At 42.1% G+C, this 18,593-nt stretch overlaps 1 protein-coding gene across 2 annotated transcripts in view; it reads right to left on the bottom strand.

Moving 5' to 3' along the window:
- adamtsl3 (ADAMTS-like 3) overlaps positions 1–18,593 on the bottom strand; it is a 154,682-nt gene that overhangs the window by 60,602 nt on the left and 75,487 nt on the right. For both annotated transcript variants that reach the window (XM_058629116.1, XM_058629118.1), the window contains exons 4-6: positions 10,729–10,856; positions 6,522–6,567; positions 5,444–5,680 (exon numbers count right to left, since the gene is read on the bottom strand). In XM_058629116.1, the coding sequence (XP_058485099.1) occupies positions 5,444–5,680; positions 6,522–6,567; positions 10,729–10,856 (411 nt within the window). The remainder of the gene's footprint in view (positions 1–5,443; positions 5,681–6,521; positions 6,568–10,728; positions 10,857–18,593) is intronic.

Genomic DNA, 18,593 nt, shown 5'->3' with positions numbered 1-18,593 from the left:
GAATGAACACTAACGTAATCCTTTGTTTTTTAAGGAAGAGACAACGCTGTGCCTCTGTTCAGTGAGTTGTCTCAGACGTATGAAGCGACATAGTAACAATAAGAGGGCACAAGGGACTGCTTGGTTTGTGGCTAGAAGACGTGAAGCTTTGTATGATAATAGACAGCTGAGTGTCGTGAGTCTAGCTCCACCCGTACCGTACCATCCTTGTAACCCAAGGAAAGGGTACCAAAAAAATGGAAAGGTGGGGGCCATTTATTTTGGTACTATTTCTAATGGAAACGCAAATAAAAATACATACCGAGCCGTTTCCACTCGATGGAAACACGCCATTTAAGTAGAACAAGATAAAGACAGTGATGTCACACTACGTAGACATCAAAGCCATTTGACTTCAATCGGGATGACAGGCAGAACTTTCACATACCATGACCATAGGGCAGTAATATGGCAACACCGCTACTAACTCAAATTAGCATTGACGGTGAAAGAGAAGAAGGCAGTAACGCGACATTACGTACGCAGTAAAACACCACCAACATCGACGACTCGAGATCGTTCCGAGTTTAAATCCAAACACGCCTCAACAGAAAAACAATCCAAACTCAACAACCAAATGGACCCATCAGAACTCAAATTGATAGCTCATGTAAACTTCCCAACAAAAATACCCCGGGTTGTGTTCCGCCAATACCTCGACAAACTAATTCCCAATGACTCCATCAAGCGTGTGGCGGATAAACACATTTTAATGTGTTTATGCAAAGCCGTCATCCGCGAGCTCATCCAGTACATCACTATATGTCTACATCCCGTCATTGCAGAGTGGGTCATAAAACACCCACGAATAAACTCACTTGTAGAAAGTGCCCAGTGCTTCTTCGGTATAGACGAGGGCTACATTCTGAATAAGATGAGGAGTGTCGTTGCGTGGTGTTTCTGCCACTTCATGAAGAAGAGATGGTTTCAATGTGAGAGCTTCAACCACTTCAACCGGTTAGTCGCTAAAGAGGTAGCAGCAAGAGTAAACTATGCCATAGCCAAAAAAATGGACTCAAACACTAGGCATTTGGGAGGCAGATCTTATGAGTGTGACTGCATCACGTACGAAACTCTGAATGCCATGATTGCACTGGCTGGTAAAAGTATGGAATGCATAGATACGTGTTTCTGCCACTGCGCGCCGCAACGTAAGGAGGAGAGCAGCACCGCTGCCCTACACGACAAACAGCATAGAAAAGCCCTGTATCGGGTCATTAAGCAGGGTGACAATGAGATCATTTACACTACTTCAGAGGCCGCACTGATGGTAATCATGTCAGAGGGAACTGCTGTCCGCACCAATGAAGATGATGAAATCTGGAGTGAGAGCTCATATCACGAAGCAAGTCTTTTATTCCAAGAAGGGAATAACAGTGATGACAATGAAGAAAATGACAATGACGACAGTGAAGAACTTGAAGAGATTGACTTTCACAGTGGATTTTGAAGAGAATGGAAATGGATGACACTGAAAATTTTGATGATGAAGCACAAGAGTTTTGGCAAGATTCACAAGACAACGTTGAACTGACATAATTCTGTCGATCTTCAGCGACTTCGTCATTGAGAGGGACGGGACGATGCAGAAGACGACCTGCTGGATGAAAGAAAATCACAGCTAAGAATGGAGTTTTGCAGCGTGAAGAAAATCTGGAAGAGGATCTTCTACATCCTGTGGATCTCTGGAGACTCGGTCAGCTTCTGTCTTGGCCACTTCTTCCAACAGACACAAACCCCTTATATCATCCATCCATCTATTTTTACCATTTATCATGACTGTATAAAATAAAAAAAAGTCTGGATCAAATTATTTATTATTATTATTATTTGCTCTTATATCTTTATATATCAATCCATGAATCACATATTAGCAAGATGGAACCTCTCCAGAGTTTGCACATCTCCCATACCTTTGCCATGTAAAGCAGTGTAGTGGTCATCTTTGATAATCCCTGACTCAGAATGTCAAGTATCCCATGAAGGACTGGGGCATTAGGATTTCTTCCTTCCATGGCCTTGAACCTCCTTACATTCAGCAAATTTCCACCCTTAATTTGGTGGAATAATAACATCCATCTTTTTACCTCCTGATTTCCAAATTTTCTTTGCCTGCCCAAGATGCTGCTCACTACTGCAGATCACCAAAACACCAGTGTTTGGGAGAACTTGAACATCTAACCAACACTCTTTCAAGCATTCAAGCACTATAAAGGGACTTAATGCTTCTTAACTGACGGCCCATACTCTCCCCAACCACCAGTCGCCCTACCAACAATTTGTAATCCGAACCCCCCTATCATAGCTCAGCAGATGAGTTTTAACAACACTGAAAACTCTTCGTTTTCTGCTGCTGCTGCTACACAGCCGTGCTGCCCGAGGAGCGACCCGACGGACTGCTCAAAGTCCCCCGTGTAGTGAGAACTCTGTGAAAGTCATGGAGAGGACATCGACAGTCTGACACACACAATTACGGACGACTCAAACCTTTGTCCAGAGAACACAGCACCCACCAGGACTGCACAGTGTTTCTCTGACAACAAACCCTGGATTAATTCTGACGTAAAGGCTATCCTTAAGGAGAAAAAGAGACCCTTTGAGTCAGTAAACAAGGAGGAATGTACAGAAGCAGCTCAAGGAAAGAGATCAGGGAGGGGAAGGACAAGTGCAGGAGGAAGATAAAAGATGATTAGCTGCAGCAGAACTGCATCAGCAGATTTGTATCTGGAAATAAATAATATACAGGACCACGATATTATATAATGTGGTTGAAAATCAAAAGAGAAAATGTTTTCCATTTTTCCTTTTATTTAATAAAAGCAAATGTGCATTTATATGTGTCTCCATCCAGATTAGCTAAGGGTGGGACACAATTTTAAGTCCATCTATTATTGTAGTAATATATTTTTCGTACACTGAGTCAAGGAATGTTGTGTCCAGAGATGTTTGTTTTTTTTAAATTGCTAAAGCTGTTTCCATTGCACTTATTCAAATTTACCTTTTATTGATACCTGAACTTTTCCACCACAATCAAGCATAAAACTTTTTTTTAAATGTTCTATTTCTATACAAACACCTTGTATCATCCAGACTGGTGCTGTCAGCTTGTTTATCTGTATCCGTATCTGTAAATTGTATCCATAAAATGCATTCATTGAATAAGGAACACTTTGTGTGGCACTGTGTTTTTGAATCAAATCAAATGTAAAACAGACAAAGACAAAACACTTATAAAAAGGTCATCCTGAGACAGCTGTCACCCACATACTCGAGTATGAATTGTCTTCATACAGCATGAAATGTGGTCAAACTGACAGCAGCAACAAATAAATAACAGCAAGCTTTTCAAAACTCATCAATTATTGTTTTTCACTTCAACTTAGCTGACGGGAAAAAACAACCGCCTTCCCTTGACAGTTGGATGAGAACTGAGTGCCACTCTCTGATACACCCCCCAATATTTACATATGCCAAAGAGCATATATAAATACTTGCATGGGAATGGGTCTGTCAGGTGTTACTGAGTTACAAACACTTTCTGATCAAGCGGCAGCTAGTGAAGGGGAGTGGTCCACCGTCAATCCCGCTCAGTGTGTCTAAAACAAAGTGTCGCTAAATATAGCGTTGCTGACATGATTAAGACACCGCAGGGACCAGAGTTTTTATGTTCCATCTTGCGCTGTCAGTTCATCATGGCCCCATTACTGTACGTGGGACAACAGTGTCGGCTGCTGCACAGCCAAGCAGAAATTAATCTTTGGAATAGTGATGCATCGTAGTACAGAGGCAAACTGAAGGCAAACTGATAACAAAGTAAAGCATAGAAACAAATATTGCATTAGCATTCACGCACTTGTGTCCGCACATGTTCCTGAAACCGAGCGGATGAGCACATCAGAGTGGATATGAAAGGTGATTTAAGAGACTGCGAATGTGGCATTGTTATTGGTGCCAGACAGTCTGGTCTGAGTATTTTAGAAACTAGAGAAAATATCCAGTTTGGGGCAGTTCTCTGGGAAAAATGCCATGTTGATGCCAGAGGTCAGAGGTGACTAACCAGAGTGGTTTGAAATAACAGCAAGGCAACAGTAACTCAAATAACCATTTTTATACATCCAAGGTGTATAAAAGATCATCTCTGAACACACAGCACATCAAACCTTGACGCAGATGGGCTACAGCAGTCTTAATTCAGTCTTCTGTGTAGTGACCAGTGACCAGTAAATGGTTATTCCATACACAGTATATACTACAGTGTTTTGCTCAGTTAGGACTGTATTTAAATCCGCATTAGTGAAACAACTGCAACTGCCCCAAAAAACAATGATGGTACAATTTGCACATGCAAGTAAATGAAATACAGGCTCATCACAATTATACAGTATAATGTATGAAAAATGTATCTTTTTAAAAGCAAATGTACATCCATTTATGTGTTTTTCCACCCACCGCTGTTGGGTTAATATGTTTGTTCGTTGAGCTTGGCAGTAGGTGGCTCGTGATTTTAAGTCCAGGTCACCACAAAACAATAATGACTTCAATTAACAGTGATTGTACCTGGATGGAAAACAGCAACAAAACACAATTCTTAATGAACAGCAACAAGCGCTATTAATAATTGTTGTTCTGTTGCTGTTTTCCATCCATTATTGTTGAGTCAAAGAATGTCAGTCCACACATACTTCCTCTCATTTGCGCCATTTTTCCAGCGCAGTAAAATGCAGAAGCTGCAGTGACGTTTCACTGACATCACCGTGAATCATCCTTTATTTGCTGAATCTGTTTCCATTGCACTTTTTGTCAACACGACAACTTTTCCATCCTCAATCAAGATTTCCGAAATGTCTGTGTTTCCATACAGGTTTTTTAAGAGGAAGCCAAGGCAGGAGAAGTTTCCAGAACATCTCCTGCCAGCTCCCTATAATGTCCAAGAACACACCAAAATTATTCTGAGCATTTTCCCAGGGCCTTTGGGCCAGAGACCAGAGATCTCTTACCCCTGACTCTAAGTGTACTGCAAAATTGACGCTTATCTTTGTCCTGACCACAAGTTTACTGACGATTATTTTTTGAAGACGACTGCATCTCTCTAACTACATGTTCCTTCATTGTCCCTCAATAACACATGAGCACCCTTCCTCTAACTCCCGCTGTTTTCCTCTCCTCATCCTCTCTTAATTAAGCCTCTGTGCACTTTCATCAGACATCCTGACTGTCAGCATCCCATTCTGGATGTTTTGGATTTTTGCTGTGTCGGCTAAAAGATTCAGCTTCTTTTGGTGTCTCTTTTAAAAGGAGTCCAGCTGCGGCCTTGCAGAACATACCACCAATGTCATAACCATCAGAGAATAAATAAATCTCATAAAAAGATAAAACATGTCTGACTGGACAATGACCTTCTTACCTGACAGACTCCGTTGATGCACATGTCGAGGGCATCTGCTTGGCATCGCGTGCCATCAAGCACCTTGGGGGCAAGTTCGACGGTGAGGCTTCTCCCTTTCGCCTGGCACTGCAGGGCACAGGGGGCCAGGGGGTCATAAGGTGTGGGGACCCACTCATAGGTGACACCCTGGTACTTGATATCATTGTGGGCCGAACACTGCTGGGCCCGGAAATCGCCCGACTCTGCAGGGCAATCCTAAAGGTAAGAACAACAAGTCGTGAATAAACTGAATCACAATGGCATTTGATGGGACTATAAGAAAGAAATGTTTTATATTTAGTCAGAAAATGACCGAACATTTTAAATTGAAACATCACTGATAACAATGGTGCAGCCAACTTCATTTTTATCTATATTACAAATATTTATCTGCAAGCCTTAAACTCTTTATGTTTCAGTTTGGTGTTATAGTCTGTTGTCGTCATTTTCCGCTTATCCGGGGTCCGGGTCGCGGGGTCAGCAGCTTTAGCAAGGAAGCCCAAACTGCCCACTCTCCAACCAACACTGCCAGCTCCTTCCAGAGGGATTCTAAGGCGTTCCCAGGCCACTCGAGAGATATAATCCCTCCAGCGTGTCCTGGGTCGGCCCAGAGGTGTCCTCCCGGAAGGACATGCCCGAAAAAGGCGTCTGGGAAGCATCTGAACCAGATGTTCACCAGAACCAAATGTTCAGTGCTGGTTATAACTTTAGCAACCATGTTGTCCAATGTTTTGAACTGGGATTGCAGTAACCATTTTAAACGCATGAGCGGCAAGACAATAATGTAGTAAAAGCTTAAAAGATTTAAAGGACATCAATAGAAACGCTGATGGTGATGGCTTTAGGGAAGTGGAAACTGTACCTTGAGTGTGAATTTCCTGTTATGCACAAAAACACCATCAAGATCATTTAAAAGATTAAATACAACCCCCCGAAACCAAATTAACACAAATCAAAAACACTTAGAGCGTGAGTGTATAGAACCTACACATACAGTCTGAAATGCACATACTGTAGCAGCGAATATTAAAAAAATAGTAATCGAGAGCAGACTCACCGTGTTGCTGCAGGTTCGGTAGCGGATGTTTTTTCCATCGCAGCTTCTGCAAAGCAAGGTCAAAGATATAAACTGAAAAAGAGCTGAGGTGACTCAGTGTTTGAACAATGTGAAATGATCACGATGTGGTGTCAGGCTACAACGGGACATGTGAACAGCCTTAGTTCACCTTGGCATTGATTCTTAATTTGACTGAAATTATGAGACAGATAGATATTCCCTTGTGTGTTTGGATGATGATGATGATGATGATGATGATGATGATGATGGTGGGGTGACCTTGTTTCCTTAAAATGATTTTCCTTCAAAACTGAGCTGCATTCCCGAGAGTGATGGTTGAGCTAAGTGTAAAACGGTCGTCCCGCTACAATAAACGAAGCTTTACTTCACAGAAGCTTCTCCTCTGAAGGACGTAGCGAGCAAAGTTACACAAACCACTACATCAGAAGCTCAATAGAACTGTCAGTGACAGACGTTGCACGACATTTTGCATAACATTGTGCAATAACATTGTGTAATGATGATTTATTAAACTCAACGATGTGATGCTTTTTCACATTATACCCCATAACGGCTTGTGAGAAATGTCAATAAGTTAGAAAGAAGATGCATGACAAGGCAGTTTTTTTCCACTTTCCATCGCCCCCTTTTTTTTCCACCTTGATCTTTGAGGAGTTTCTCCCTTTTTTCACTCTGGGTTCAGACGTAACTGCAGGTAAATTCTTTAAGTGTTACGTAAATGTGATGGATGACTTCACACATGCAGAACCCAGCCAGCAGCTATCTCAGCACCTCACTGAGCTCCAGCTGGCAGAACCCGAAATGTCAAGTAAAACTGAACCCAAAGAAACTTGTGCATGGTCTCTCTCTCTCTCATGCACACACACACACACTCACACACACATTGACAGAATGGACCCGCGCTCTGTGTGAAATGTGCCATGGCAGAGCGTTTGTTTCCCCATGACAGCACAGACACGCTGGTAAACCCGTTCCACCTTGTTAGCAATAATAACAACACCCAATCGCTCGGTGTGTGTTAACTGCCATAAAGTGCACATTTCCCCCTGCAGGCTTACAATAACATTAGACTAAACTGGTAGCAGCTCATTTGTGCCAGTGTAAAGCCGATATGGAGCTGAGAACGACAGTTCCAAGTAAATCCAGGCCCAGACAGCAGGCTCCATATTAATGGTCCATTTAGTGTACAGTATTTTTCCATTGAAATGCGTGAATTACTGTTTGTGTGTGTGGGTGTGCATCGGTGTGTGGGTGAACTCTGTTTTCAGGGTCTGGGAATGTCTGCAGCGTTGGCCATCAGTCTTCCTCTAAGCTCACAACACTGACAAGATAACACTGTCGGGCTGTCGATGGCTTTTCCACACACATGATGTAAAAAGGGGGAAAAACATCACAGCAATGTCAGAGGGAATACTGTGAGCTTTTTTAGTTGTTGCTTTTTTATGCACAGCTGCTATAATGTAGTGTGTACTTTCTCTTCTCTTCATCACACAAGCGACATCCTTATGAGATGAAGTGGTGGACATCACCATCAAGGTGTTCTTCACTTTTAAATTCCTGCTTACAGTAATTGTGATGGAGCGCAGAAATGCTCCTCTGAGTATTCACAACTTTGAGCCATTTACTTCACGTCACCATTGATGTTCAAAGGCTTTAAAAGGGTGAGAGAAACACAGTCTGGCACCAGACGAAGCAAAGACATACAGCAAAGACAAAGCTGTCTCCAAAAGAAACACCACGTATGAGCAAAAAAAAAAGTGTGTAGTTCTATTTGTTGTCTGTTCAGGATCTTTTCTGGCATAAACATTGACCTTGTCAGGACCAGTGGTCCTCGTGCAGACCAAAACCTGGTCCTAATGAGGCAGAACCTAATTTCTGAGGCTCTGATTAAGTTTAGAGCTAAGATTTGGGGTTGGGCATTAACTTGTTATGGTTAAAGTTTGGGTTAATGCTTTGTTTAGGCTGTCTCAATGAACGGAAGTCAATGCGAGTCCTTAAAAAAGGACAGCTGTGTGAATCTGTGTGTGTGTGTGTGTGTGTGAGTAACCCTGATCACGGCTCCCAGCATCTGGAAATGATTGGGCTCCTGATTTCTTTGGGAGATTCACTCTCATTCAAGACAGTTCAGCACAGCAAGAGGAGCGAGTCCACTGGGTTTGTCTTTGCGTCTCTGTGCTATTAACTGCAGCGGTGAGAGACAGACACTGACCTCTGGACGTAACAAGCAAGAGCATGCGGTCAGTGTTTGATGTGTGTACTAATAGCCTCTTTGAGACTGCATGGGAAAGACACATGTCTGTTTTGTCTGTACTGATTAGTACATTTGAATTATTAATTCATTCATTTGTTACCTTGAAGCCCATTTCTCTCCTCTTAGAGAGGGTTAGGTATTACTATGACTCCTAAACCCTTAACAACCAATTGGAAAAGGCAGCAAAATAAAGCAGCAAACATATTGTTAAATTAGTATAGACTTAAGCTGGTATAGAATTTACAATGAGAGCCTTTTCTTTCCTTGTGTTCCTGCTGGCAGCCGTGTTTCCAGTGAGAGTTTGTGTCTCAAGCTGCTTCTCTCATAGGGAACCTGCCCAGCACAATCAATACTTAATACCAACACACTTGAAAATACCTGATTGACCCTTTTTAACCTGAGGTTTAACTTAAAAAAAACACTGTGACCTGCTTACAGTTGACATTTGACAGTGCAAGACTGGCCCAAATGACTAACACCAGATAAGTACATTGGCCACTCTGAGGATCATTTTTGTGGTCATGACTTTGTTGGGCTTCTCTTCTTTCTATAATACTGTAACATATCTGCATCACTACGTAAGGTGCCTTAAGATAACCTCATGTTGTGATTCGACACAATACAGATCAAATTAGATTTGATTTGATTCGATTATCTTTGGTCATGCATTTGATTCCCAGAGAGGGAGAGATTTCCGTAGCGTAATGGCTGAGAAAGTGAGGCGGCTGAAATGCTGTCAACACAGTTGTCATAATGGAGACAAATGTGTTGCAGGAAGGCTACAGAACGATGCTACGGGGCACAGACTGAAAAAAAATGTCCACTGAACAAGCAGCAAAGCATGACAAATCGCCGAGCAGAGACGGGCTGGCAGTGAGAGCAGACGGCCTGATTTGAAACCCACACACTTGGTGTGTTTATCAGTGTGAGGAACACACAGGGCACACCCTGTCCAGACATCGCCTCCATGACTTCCCCTCCATGCCGGACCATCGAGATGCTTTGGACTGTCACTGTCTGCAGCCCACTTTCTGCATTCTATGTCCACGGGGAGCTGCTAACATGTTCCTGACACATGCACGTGCCCACTGGTCCATTCATGGTTGAATTAGAGTGTGTGACGGTCTGGTATTTACCACATGTGCTTCTGCTCCCTCATTCCATTCATTTCCAGTACACTGTACTTCCTTTTACCATGACTCGACCAATAAAGTCAGCAGAGTCGTAAATCTTAAGCTGCAGACGGACGTCCCCGTAGGGACTGCATATACTGCTCGCCGACGTGGGTCAATGAAGACATCTATGTCACATGAACCACAGCAGACCGTTGGACGTGGACAATTTCAATTAGGCTTAACGTCGCAGCAGGCGGGATTGTTTAGCATTATTTAATAGATGATCCCATAATAACTTTTCAGGAGAACAACAATGAAGTGATGTGATCTTTACGTCCTCTGGGCTCCGTTTACAGCCTCATAACTAAATATGTAGCTTCACGGGAGACTGACAGAGAGACAGAGAGACTTATGTGTATAAGTTACTTGTTAAGATGCAAATACCAGTAAAAAAAAAATACATTTTTGAACAATTCATGACATTTGCTAATAACTTCTGCAGCATTTCCTAAGAAATACTCAGACCGAGACAGCTGTCATACAGTAGTTATGGCCATAGTTTTATTTTACAGCTCTAATAATTCAAAAAAAAGATCTTTATGTGAGAAATGCTCCTTTCCCCAAGCTGCATGTATAAATGTTTCCACCTGGGTGACTTGACATTTGCATCTTCGCATCATTTGCTTGAGTCGCAATATTAAACATTTACTTGACAGAATATGCTGGTTGGCTGGTTTGGCAGTTGTATTCAGATGCGAGACACGTCGTTAAGAATGTGAAACATCAAATCTGTCTTGTGAGAGGTTAAACGAGGGCTCACCCTCCATTGAGGCAGCGGCGCAGAGAATAGGAGGCTCCTCCTCCACAGGTCCGAGAGCAGTCACTCCAGGCGCCCCAGGCGTCCCAGCCGATGTCTCTGTCCTCATCTGAGCGAGTTGTTCTGGATGCCTAGAGAAGAACAAATGGACACAAAGGTTAAGCACTTCAGTCAGGTCACATATGTGAGGCCAGTGGACGCCCACCTTCAGTCTGTTCCTTTTTCTCTGCCTCCCATTCTTTCCAAAGGTGTTTGCTCACCATGGGAACTGCCTCCTTTTCTCTAAGTATTGTTATTAAAACCTGGTAATTAAATTAAACAAACACAACTCAAGGTTGTCAAAGGAAATAGACTGTGTTGGTGTGAGATCCTAAAAATTCAGATCTATCTTTACGCTCATACCATTTAGCAGTAGGAGGAGGCAGCCAGACAGAAGCTCACAGTGGTGATGGTTTTTCATTTCTTTTTATAGCTTTTAAAACCCATTAAAACCAACAGCGAAACACCAACAAACCAGTTATGGATGAAGTAGCAGCCAGTTAAGACTCTCTCACTCATCTCCTACCACTTTAATCCTCCACATGACAGTCACGGGGGTCACTTATGCCAATGCCCCGCTGACATAGGGTGAAAGGCGGGTACACCCCGGACAGGTCGCCAGTCCATCACAGGGCCACATAGAGACAAACCAACACCTATGGTCAATTTTGTCCATTTTGCCTAATCCCAAAATCTGCTGCAACAGAAATACAGATGTGAAAGCACAGGGGGGAAACATTAAGAAGTATGTTTTGATTGTGAAAACTGGTCCGTCTAGCTCATGACAATGACATACAATTCAGGGTCGTGGAGTTTAGAGTATATCAAAAATCCTCCTGATGCTGATGCAAGACATCATGCTGAATTAAATGAACAGTAGGAACAGCTGGATTATTTCCATCATAGCCTTTCAGCATAATGTAAATCAGATGATCCGAGTGCGACACCTCTGCTCCTCCTCTGTTTGCAGACTCGCGTCTAAATCTGTACGAGCACAGCTGTAATTTTAACTCTCGCATACTCAAATTAGCTCAACAAATATTGTAGTGCGGATGAGTTATTTGTCGCTGGCTGTGTTTAGCCACAGGATACCGCGTGTTCCACTCCATCAGTTCTGAAAACCCAGTGATTCAATCACTAGTTTTAGGCAAGAAGCCCCAGCATGCTGCGACAGCATCCATCCATCTCACCTCCCTGACTATTCTCCTGTCTTATCTGCAGTGTTAAAGAGCAGATGACAGAGGGGGGAGTAGAGAGAGAGAGACTGTGATAGAGAGGAGGAGAGATGGAAAGAAAGAGAGTTTTCCTGGCTGTGTGTCACCAAAAATAGGAAAATTGGCTTCCCCTGGGTCAGTGATGTCACCCCAGACCCTGTGGTGCCAGTGTGAGTGTGAGTGTGTGTGTGTGTGTGTGTGTGTGTGGGAAAGAGGAAAATTCAAGCCCAGTTTATGGAAAGTGAGTCCACAAACCTGGAAGGTTTGGTTTTTAAAGGGTTTAAGAGGGTTTTAAGTTGTCCTTCAACCTGTATGTCACTGGGTGAAATATTCAAAACTTGTATTTATACAATTGAGAAAAGTGTTTATCCTGGAGAAGTGGTAGCACAGGCGCTCATCCAAAACCGTTCTTGCCATGTCAGTGAAACTCAGCGCACAGAAACAAACTCTAATTCCTCTGACAATGTTATTAATGCCTGGTCAACCAGAATTAACATTTCTGACATGCCTCCATGGGTTTCATTTCACCCTGCCTCGCAGACCTGGATCACTGGCTGACCTTGGAGCTGGCAGAGTGAAAACCTTTGCAGTCTTCACCCTTGTTCTGTTGTACCAGCGTAGGTGGGATCGATCTGTGTGCCTTGGACTGTTGCACAGCAGTACAATTGGGTCTTCTTTCGTTTTTTTTCCCTCTCTACCTGCTGCATCCAAAGAGACAGACAGATCAGCTGGAGAGGAATTGAACACGTTAGCATTCCGCTAATAGGATAAAACCACCTTTTGTTGTCGGGCTCAGCCAGCGAACTGCCACCGCAGACCTCCAACAGTAATAACATCGGCATGAGGAGAATCTGTTCAGCCAAGGCTTTTTTGGCTGGAATGGTCAGTCAGGCCTATTGTGTGAGCTGTGCATAGTTCAGCATCAGCAATCTGTGTCTACTGACAACCCAGATGACCTGGTCGTGTACAGTACAGTAAGCAAACACAATTCTGATACACAAATTACAGTCTATGCTGGAAATGACTGGATTAAGTGGATCATTCTTCAGAGCTCTTCCAGAAATCAAGTCAAACAATCAGAGAAAAACTTTGGTTGAGCAACCACAGTAAATAATTGTTATTATGATGTTTTATCTAATGATAATTGTGTTGGAGTGGCAACCTGATCAGAGTCTGACGTATCATCTGCCCTTTATTTAAGCTAAATAATAGATTCTCACGATGTATGACATCAGTCAGTACATTGACATGCACAGTAAGTCAAACTAAGGCCGTTGTCCAACTAAGACATAGACAGACAACTTCATTTCCGAGTCAAAGACTGGGGAGGAAATTTTAGTGCATGCACAGAACGCCCAGTCCGACTCCAGCCTGACTAAGCATATATGTAAGTGCAGGAGTAATCAGACTATGAAGTGCATTATCCAGGTATGTTAGTCCGACTAAGACTAGCTCTATTTTAGTGGGACTAATGTGTAAACATGACATTAAGAAAACCGAATTATTGTTTTGGCAAGAAAATACCATTTTCTTTGAGGTAACCGACATAAAAGAAGGCAACGTGAACAGTGTTTTAATAAATATAATTGAAAATGACTACCTTTTGTTAAAGGGGAAATAGAGCTCCTGTCGATGACATCACACACGTCTGTCATGCACAACACTAACAAACAACCAGAGGACAGATCTACGAGGAACGACACTTAAACCTCCTTTCCACAACATAAACAGTATTCGCAGGCTGTAAATGAACATTTACATTACATTACATTAAATGTCATTTAGCAGACACTTTTATGCAAAGCGACTTACAATGGAAAAAAAGATTATGGTTTGGGTAAAGAATGTTGCTTGATTAAGAATAAGGGTCCTTCCTTATTGTCAGGAGAAAAAAAAATAAGACTTAATAAAAGTTCCAGGAAGATTGTGGTTAAAAAGGAAATGTGGACTGTCAGCAAACAGGGATTGTCTGTGGTTTAAGAGACACAGTCCAGTATTCACCAGAAAGATATTTTAGCATCAGCCCAGGGTCAAGCTACATACTGGCACATCAGGGAAACAAACGAGACGATACAGCATTCAAGTAGATATGTGTTCATGATTTGATTTGATTTGCAGTCGAAGTACTTTTTAATTTTAATTTTCAGCCACTTTTGTGCCTATCATTCATTAGCTATTAGAAGGATTTCTTTAGTGATTCTCTTTCCCCATAAATCCAGAATTGCATCATAGAGTTCCCTCTCGTCTTTCCTCTTTTCCTCTCTCCCTGTCCTTTGATGATGACAGGAATAAATCCCATTAGGCTTCTTCACACTTGATCCCTTGTCGGGTTTCAGAGCGGGTAAACAGACTTACATCAATTTGTTTGGTTGTAACAGTTCATACAGAGAGGAAAATAGCTGCCAGTATTAATCTCAACTCGTGTGCTGATATGAGTATATCCAACGGGATTAGACAGTGACTGCTGAATGCAGGATACAATCTTTTACGCATGGAATCTGTTTATTGTTGAGGCTTTCTTCACTGTGAGTGTGTGTGTGTGCATTCTGTGCCTATGGATTTAATATTTTAACATTCTGTTAGTGCAAACGGTGCTAAAAATCCAAGCACAAGGACGGATCGTTTTCCCAGTGGCCTTGGCAAGGGACTGAAATTCTGCAAATCACAGGCAACGTAGAGTTCCTGTTAAGAAATCAGGAAGAGTTACCATGCAGTGTAAAACAAAATTAGAAAGCAGAGGCCCAGCAGGGTTGTGATTGAGCAGAAAAACATTTGGTTTAAACACATTTTCAGCCCCATCTCCCCAACACATTTTACTTTATGATATCAGTAACAAATGCCTACTGATGGATTTCAGTCCACTTCTAAGATTGGTTGCTTCTTATTCACTTGTCTATAGCATGAAAACCAATGGCATGCTTTGTAAATATACAGTGAGTCACAATTTATATCCCTTATGCTTCTACAGAAGATTGAACCCGAAGTCTACCGCGTTGTGGTTTGTAATTTGTTTCCCAGAAATGTCAAACTTTTAATTACACATCACAAAGGAATACAGAGTACATTAATTTAAAATTAGCAAACCAAAACAAGGTTCTGCATTAGACGCCGCATGTGTCACTCACACATACACACACACACACACACACACACACACTAACACACTATGATCACATCTAAGAAAAACAGGCGTAAGGCTAACGCTGATGGTTTGTGAAGTATTGAGCTATAAGTATTTTGTGCAGCGGTTAAGGTTGAATTATGGTTTTTCTATAGTTATTTTGTGCTTATGTCTAAAACTGTACTAGGAAAAATATCAATTGTACCTGGAATCACTCTTTAAAAGGGTCACAAGCAAGAAAATATCGACATAAAAGACGACAACAGGTAAGGTGTAGTAGAGATTGTTCTCAGCTGTGCGGCTTCCTCTATCCCCCACCAGTATGTTAGAAATATGAAATCTACTGTCCAGAAACTCCAGCTACACACAAACTTATACTTATAAAAATCCACATCAACAACAGAAATGGCTTTAATTTAAAACAACTTTGAATGCAAAAATGTTGGATGGAAACCCAGTAGATAGCTCATCCTCTCAGCTTGATGGTGAAAGTGTGGTTGTTGGGAACGGCTGTGATGATTACGTTAAAGTCGTTCTATTCATATGGGTTTGGTTTGAATTGAGGACATAACAATACTGAGATGTTATGTTTCATCAAATGTTTTATACTCGGCGGTGCAAAGTAGTTTATATCAGATTAATTCATACTAGAAAATGCTCTCTTATTTCTTTTTTTCCCCGATCCCTGTCCGAGAGGTTGTGCAACGTGTGAAATAATTGTGCCAGAAATGTAAAATAATCCATTGAGAGCTTCCAGCAAGCTGACAGTGTGAACACTGGCTCCACTCTCTGTCCTTCAAGTCTGTCAAGTGAACCGACTCATGCCCAAGTCACATTGTGAGTCACTGAGTTACAGGCAGAGAATGAGTTGTTTTGATTCTGTACAGGCTTTCGTTTGTGACTCAAGAATCTCTGGCCGTAAACGGTTGACACAACTCTCCCTGTATGGTATTACACACACAGTCAAAGCAAACACATTAATAGACGCAAATTTCATGGAATTTGCACTGGTCAACCTCAGGGAAGTGTGCGTTAATTGATTCAAACTGTTATAAAAGTTATAAGCTCTAGCATTAGCCCCAAGTGAGGCTTGCATGACAAAATGAAAAACTAATGTTTTTGTAAATCTACCTTTTAAAAGTAATAGTATGAAACACTCATGTTCATCCTGAATCTGACTAATTCATTTCATGTAATGAGATTACATACACAAACTGTGCGACCGATAAAGTGGAAAATAAATGGATGGATGGAGATGGAGATACATATAAACACTCTTGCCTTTGCAGCATGAAGACCTTGGTTCACGACCTGGTCGGAACAAGGACCTTTCTACGTGGAGTTTGCATGTTCTCCCCATGTGTGCGTAGGTTTTCTCCAGGTTCTCTGGTTTCCTCCCACAGTCCAAAAACATGCAGATTTGGGGATTGGCCAAACTGGACACTCTAAATCAACCTTAGGTGTGAGTGTGGATGGTTGTTTGTCTCTATGTGGCCCTGTGATGGACTATGCACCCCCCTACGAACATGTTAAAAAAAGTCCTAATGTGTCAGAAAATGAGGACAGTCGCTGTAAGACCTGGTCAAAACGGAGGTGGCCTGGCTGAAAGTGAGTGAGAAAGTTGGACAATGTGACAAAGTTTTCAAAATATGTCGTATATTTTTATACATTTATCTCGAGCATTAGCCCAAGGTTAGCAGTCAATAGTCTATTCACTGCATTAGTCGTCGTACTTGCGTCACTAATCACAAATGATCCAGTCTGACGAGAAACACAACATGAAAGCAGTTAGATGTTCAGTGTGAACGTGCCATTAGAAATTCACAGAGCAGTGAGTGCTTTGAAGGCTGAAGAACTTTGAGAAGAGAATGTTTCAATCTATTTTGCAATGTACGTATAAATCAAGGATCTGCTGGACTCCTTTGACCTTTAAGTCTGTCTCATTCATATGGCTGTCGGACTCTGGACTTATTAGAAACGATTAAGCTCATTCCCTGGCTGACTGCAGCAGAGCCTTCACACTCAGACTTACAAGACCTGGCCTCAAAATGCCATGACAACTGTGCAAAGCGAGTGCAGGAGCTTTAATCAGCAACACACTGCAGCCTTCAGACAAATCACTGAGCTGTTTATCATGCATAGGAGAGATATAGCGCATGTTCCCCTTCCAGACTTTACATAGGACATATCAATGACATTATAAATAGAAAAAGGACAAAAACGTCTCCTAAAGAAGTGACCTTTTGTCCTTGGCTCTTATTGTTGTTTTATTTTTGAAATCTTTCGTAAACCTCTCTTTTCCAGTCGGCCGCAAGTCGAAAATGTACGACGAGTTTCACTGAGGATGATGGGATCATGCAAAGTATTCTTTGAAAGTACAGACTGCGAGTGCCAGAACTTTATTACCTCCTCAAACACGATGTTAGTCCCCCTTGTGCCGCCAAAGTAGCTCCAGTCTGCCAAGTTAGTAAATCAAAACAAATCAATGGCGTGCCGGGCACTTGGTCCTGACCAGAAAAATAACAGCGCTGGTTATTAAAATGTCAGAAATAACCTTGCTCAAGCCTTTGCTGCGACCAGGCGGCATCCAGCGTTTCGCTGCAGTCAAACACGTGTACGCACTGACACAATACCCTGCAATGGGAGCACAGCTGACTGGATATTCAGTCACACTTATGTTACAATATTTACGATAAATGGTTCTACAGTCAGATTCAAACGAAAGTATTTAAACAACATGTGGATGAAACTCAAGTTATTATCGTAGTGATTCTGCCAACAAATATCTAAGTAAAATGAACACAAATGGACATTTGGGGCCACACGGGTGGTGTAGTGGTTAGCACGTTTGCCTTTGCAACAAGAAGACCCAGCTTTGCGACCTGGTCGGAATAAGCCATGGCAGTTTGCATGTTCTCCGGGTTTTCAGGTTTCCTCCCACAGTCCAAAAACATGCAGATTTGGGGATTAAGGAAATTGGACAAACTGATTGTAAGTGTGAAAGTGGATGGTTGTTTGTCTCTATGTGTTCCTGTGATGGACTAGTGAACTGTTCAGGGTGTACCCAGCCTTCTGCCCTATGTCAGCTGGGATTGGCGATCAATCTCCACCCTATGGTCAAGTTTACGTGTACCAGCGAGGAGACGAGCTGCAGCATTTTGGATCAGCTGCAGACGATACATTAGTGATTGAGTAACAACATACAAGAACTTTGAATAATCCAGCTGTGACGTTATGAAAACATGGATTACTCTTTCAAAATCTTTTGGAGGGAAGTAGCCTTTGGACAAGGGGGCCAAGAGGACCAGTGGGACAGTCTGAGGGTGTGTGTCCAAAAAATAATGATCTCATCTTGTTTTCCTTCAGGCTCAAGAAGTACCTGGTCATATTAAGCAGTCTAGCAATCCTTACTATTGGGTTTTAAAAGCAGGTAAATCTGTGCATCATCAGCAAAGCATTGGAAGGCAATGTTATGCTTCTTAAAAATGGCAGTA

This window comes from Solea solea, chromosome 5 (genome assembly GCF_958295425.1).
Source record: "Solea solea chromosome 5, fSolSol10.1, whole genome shotgun sequence".
Lineage (NCBI taxonomy): Eukaryota > Metazoa > Chordata > Actinopteri > Pleuronectiformes > Soleidae > Solea > Solea solea.
This window is presented reverse-complemented; position numbering and strand designations above follow the sequence as displayed.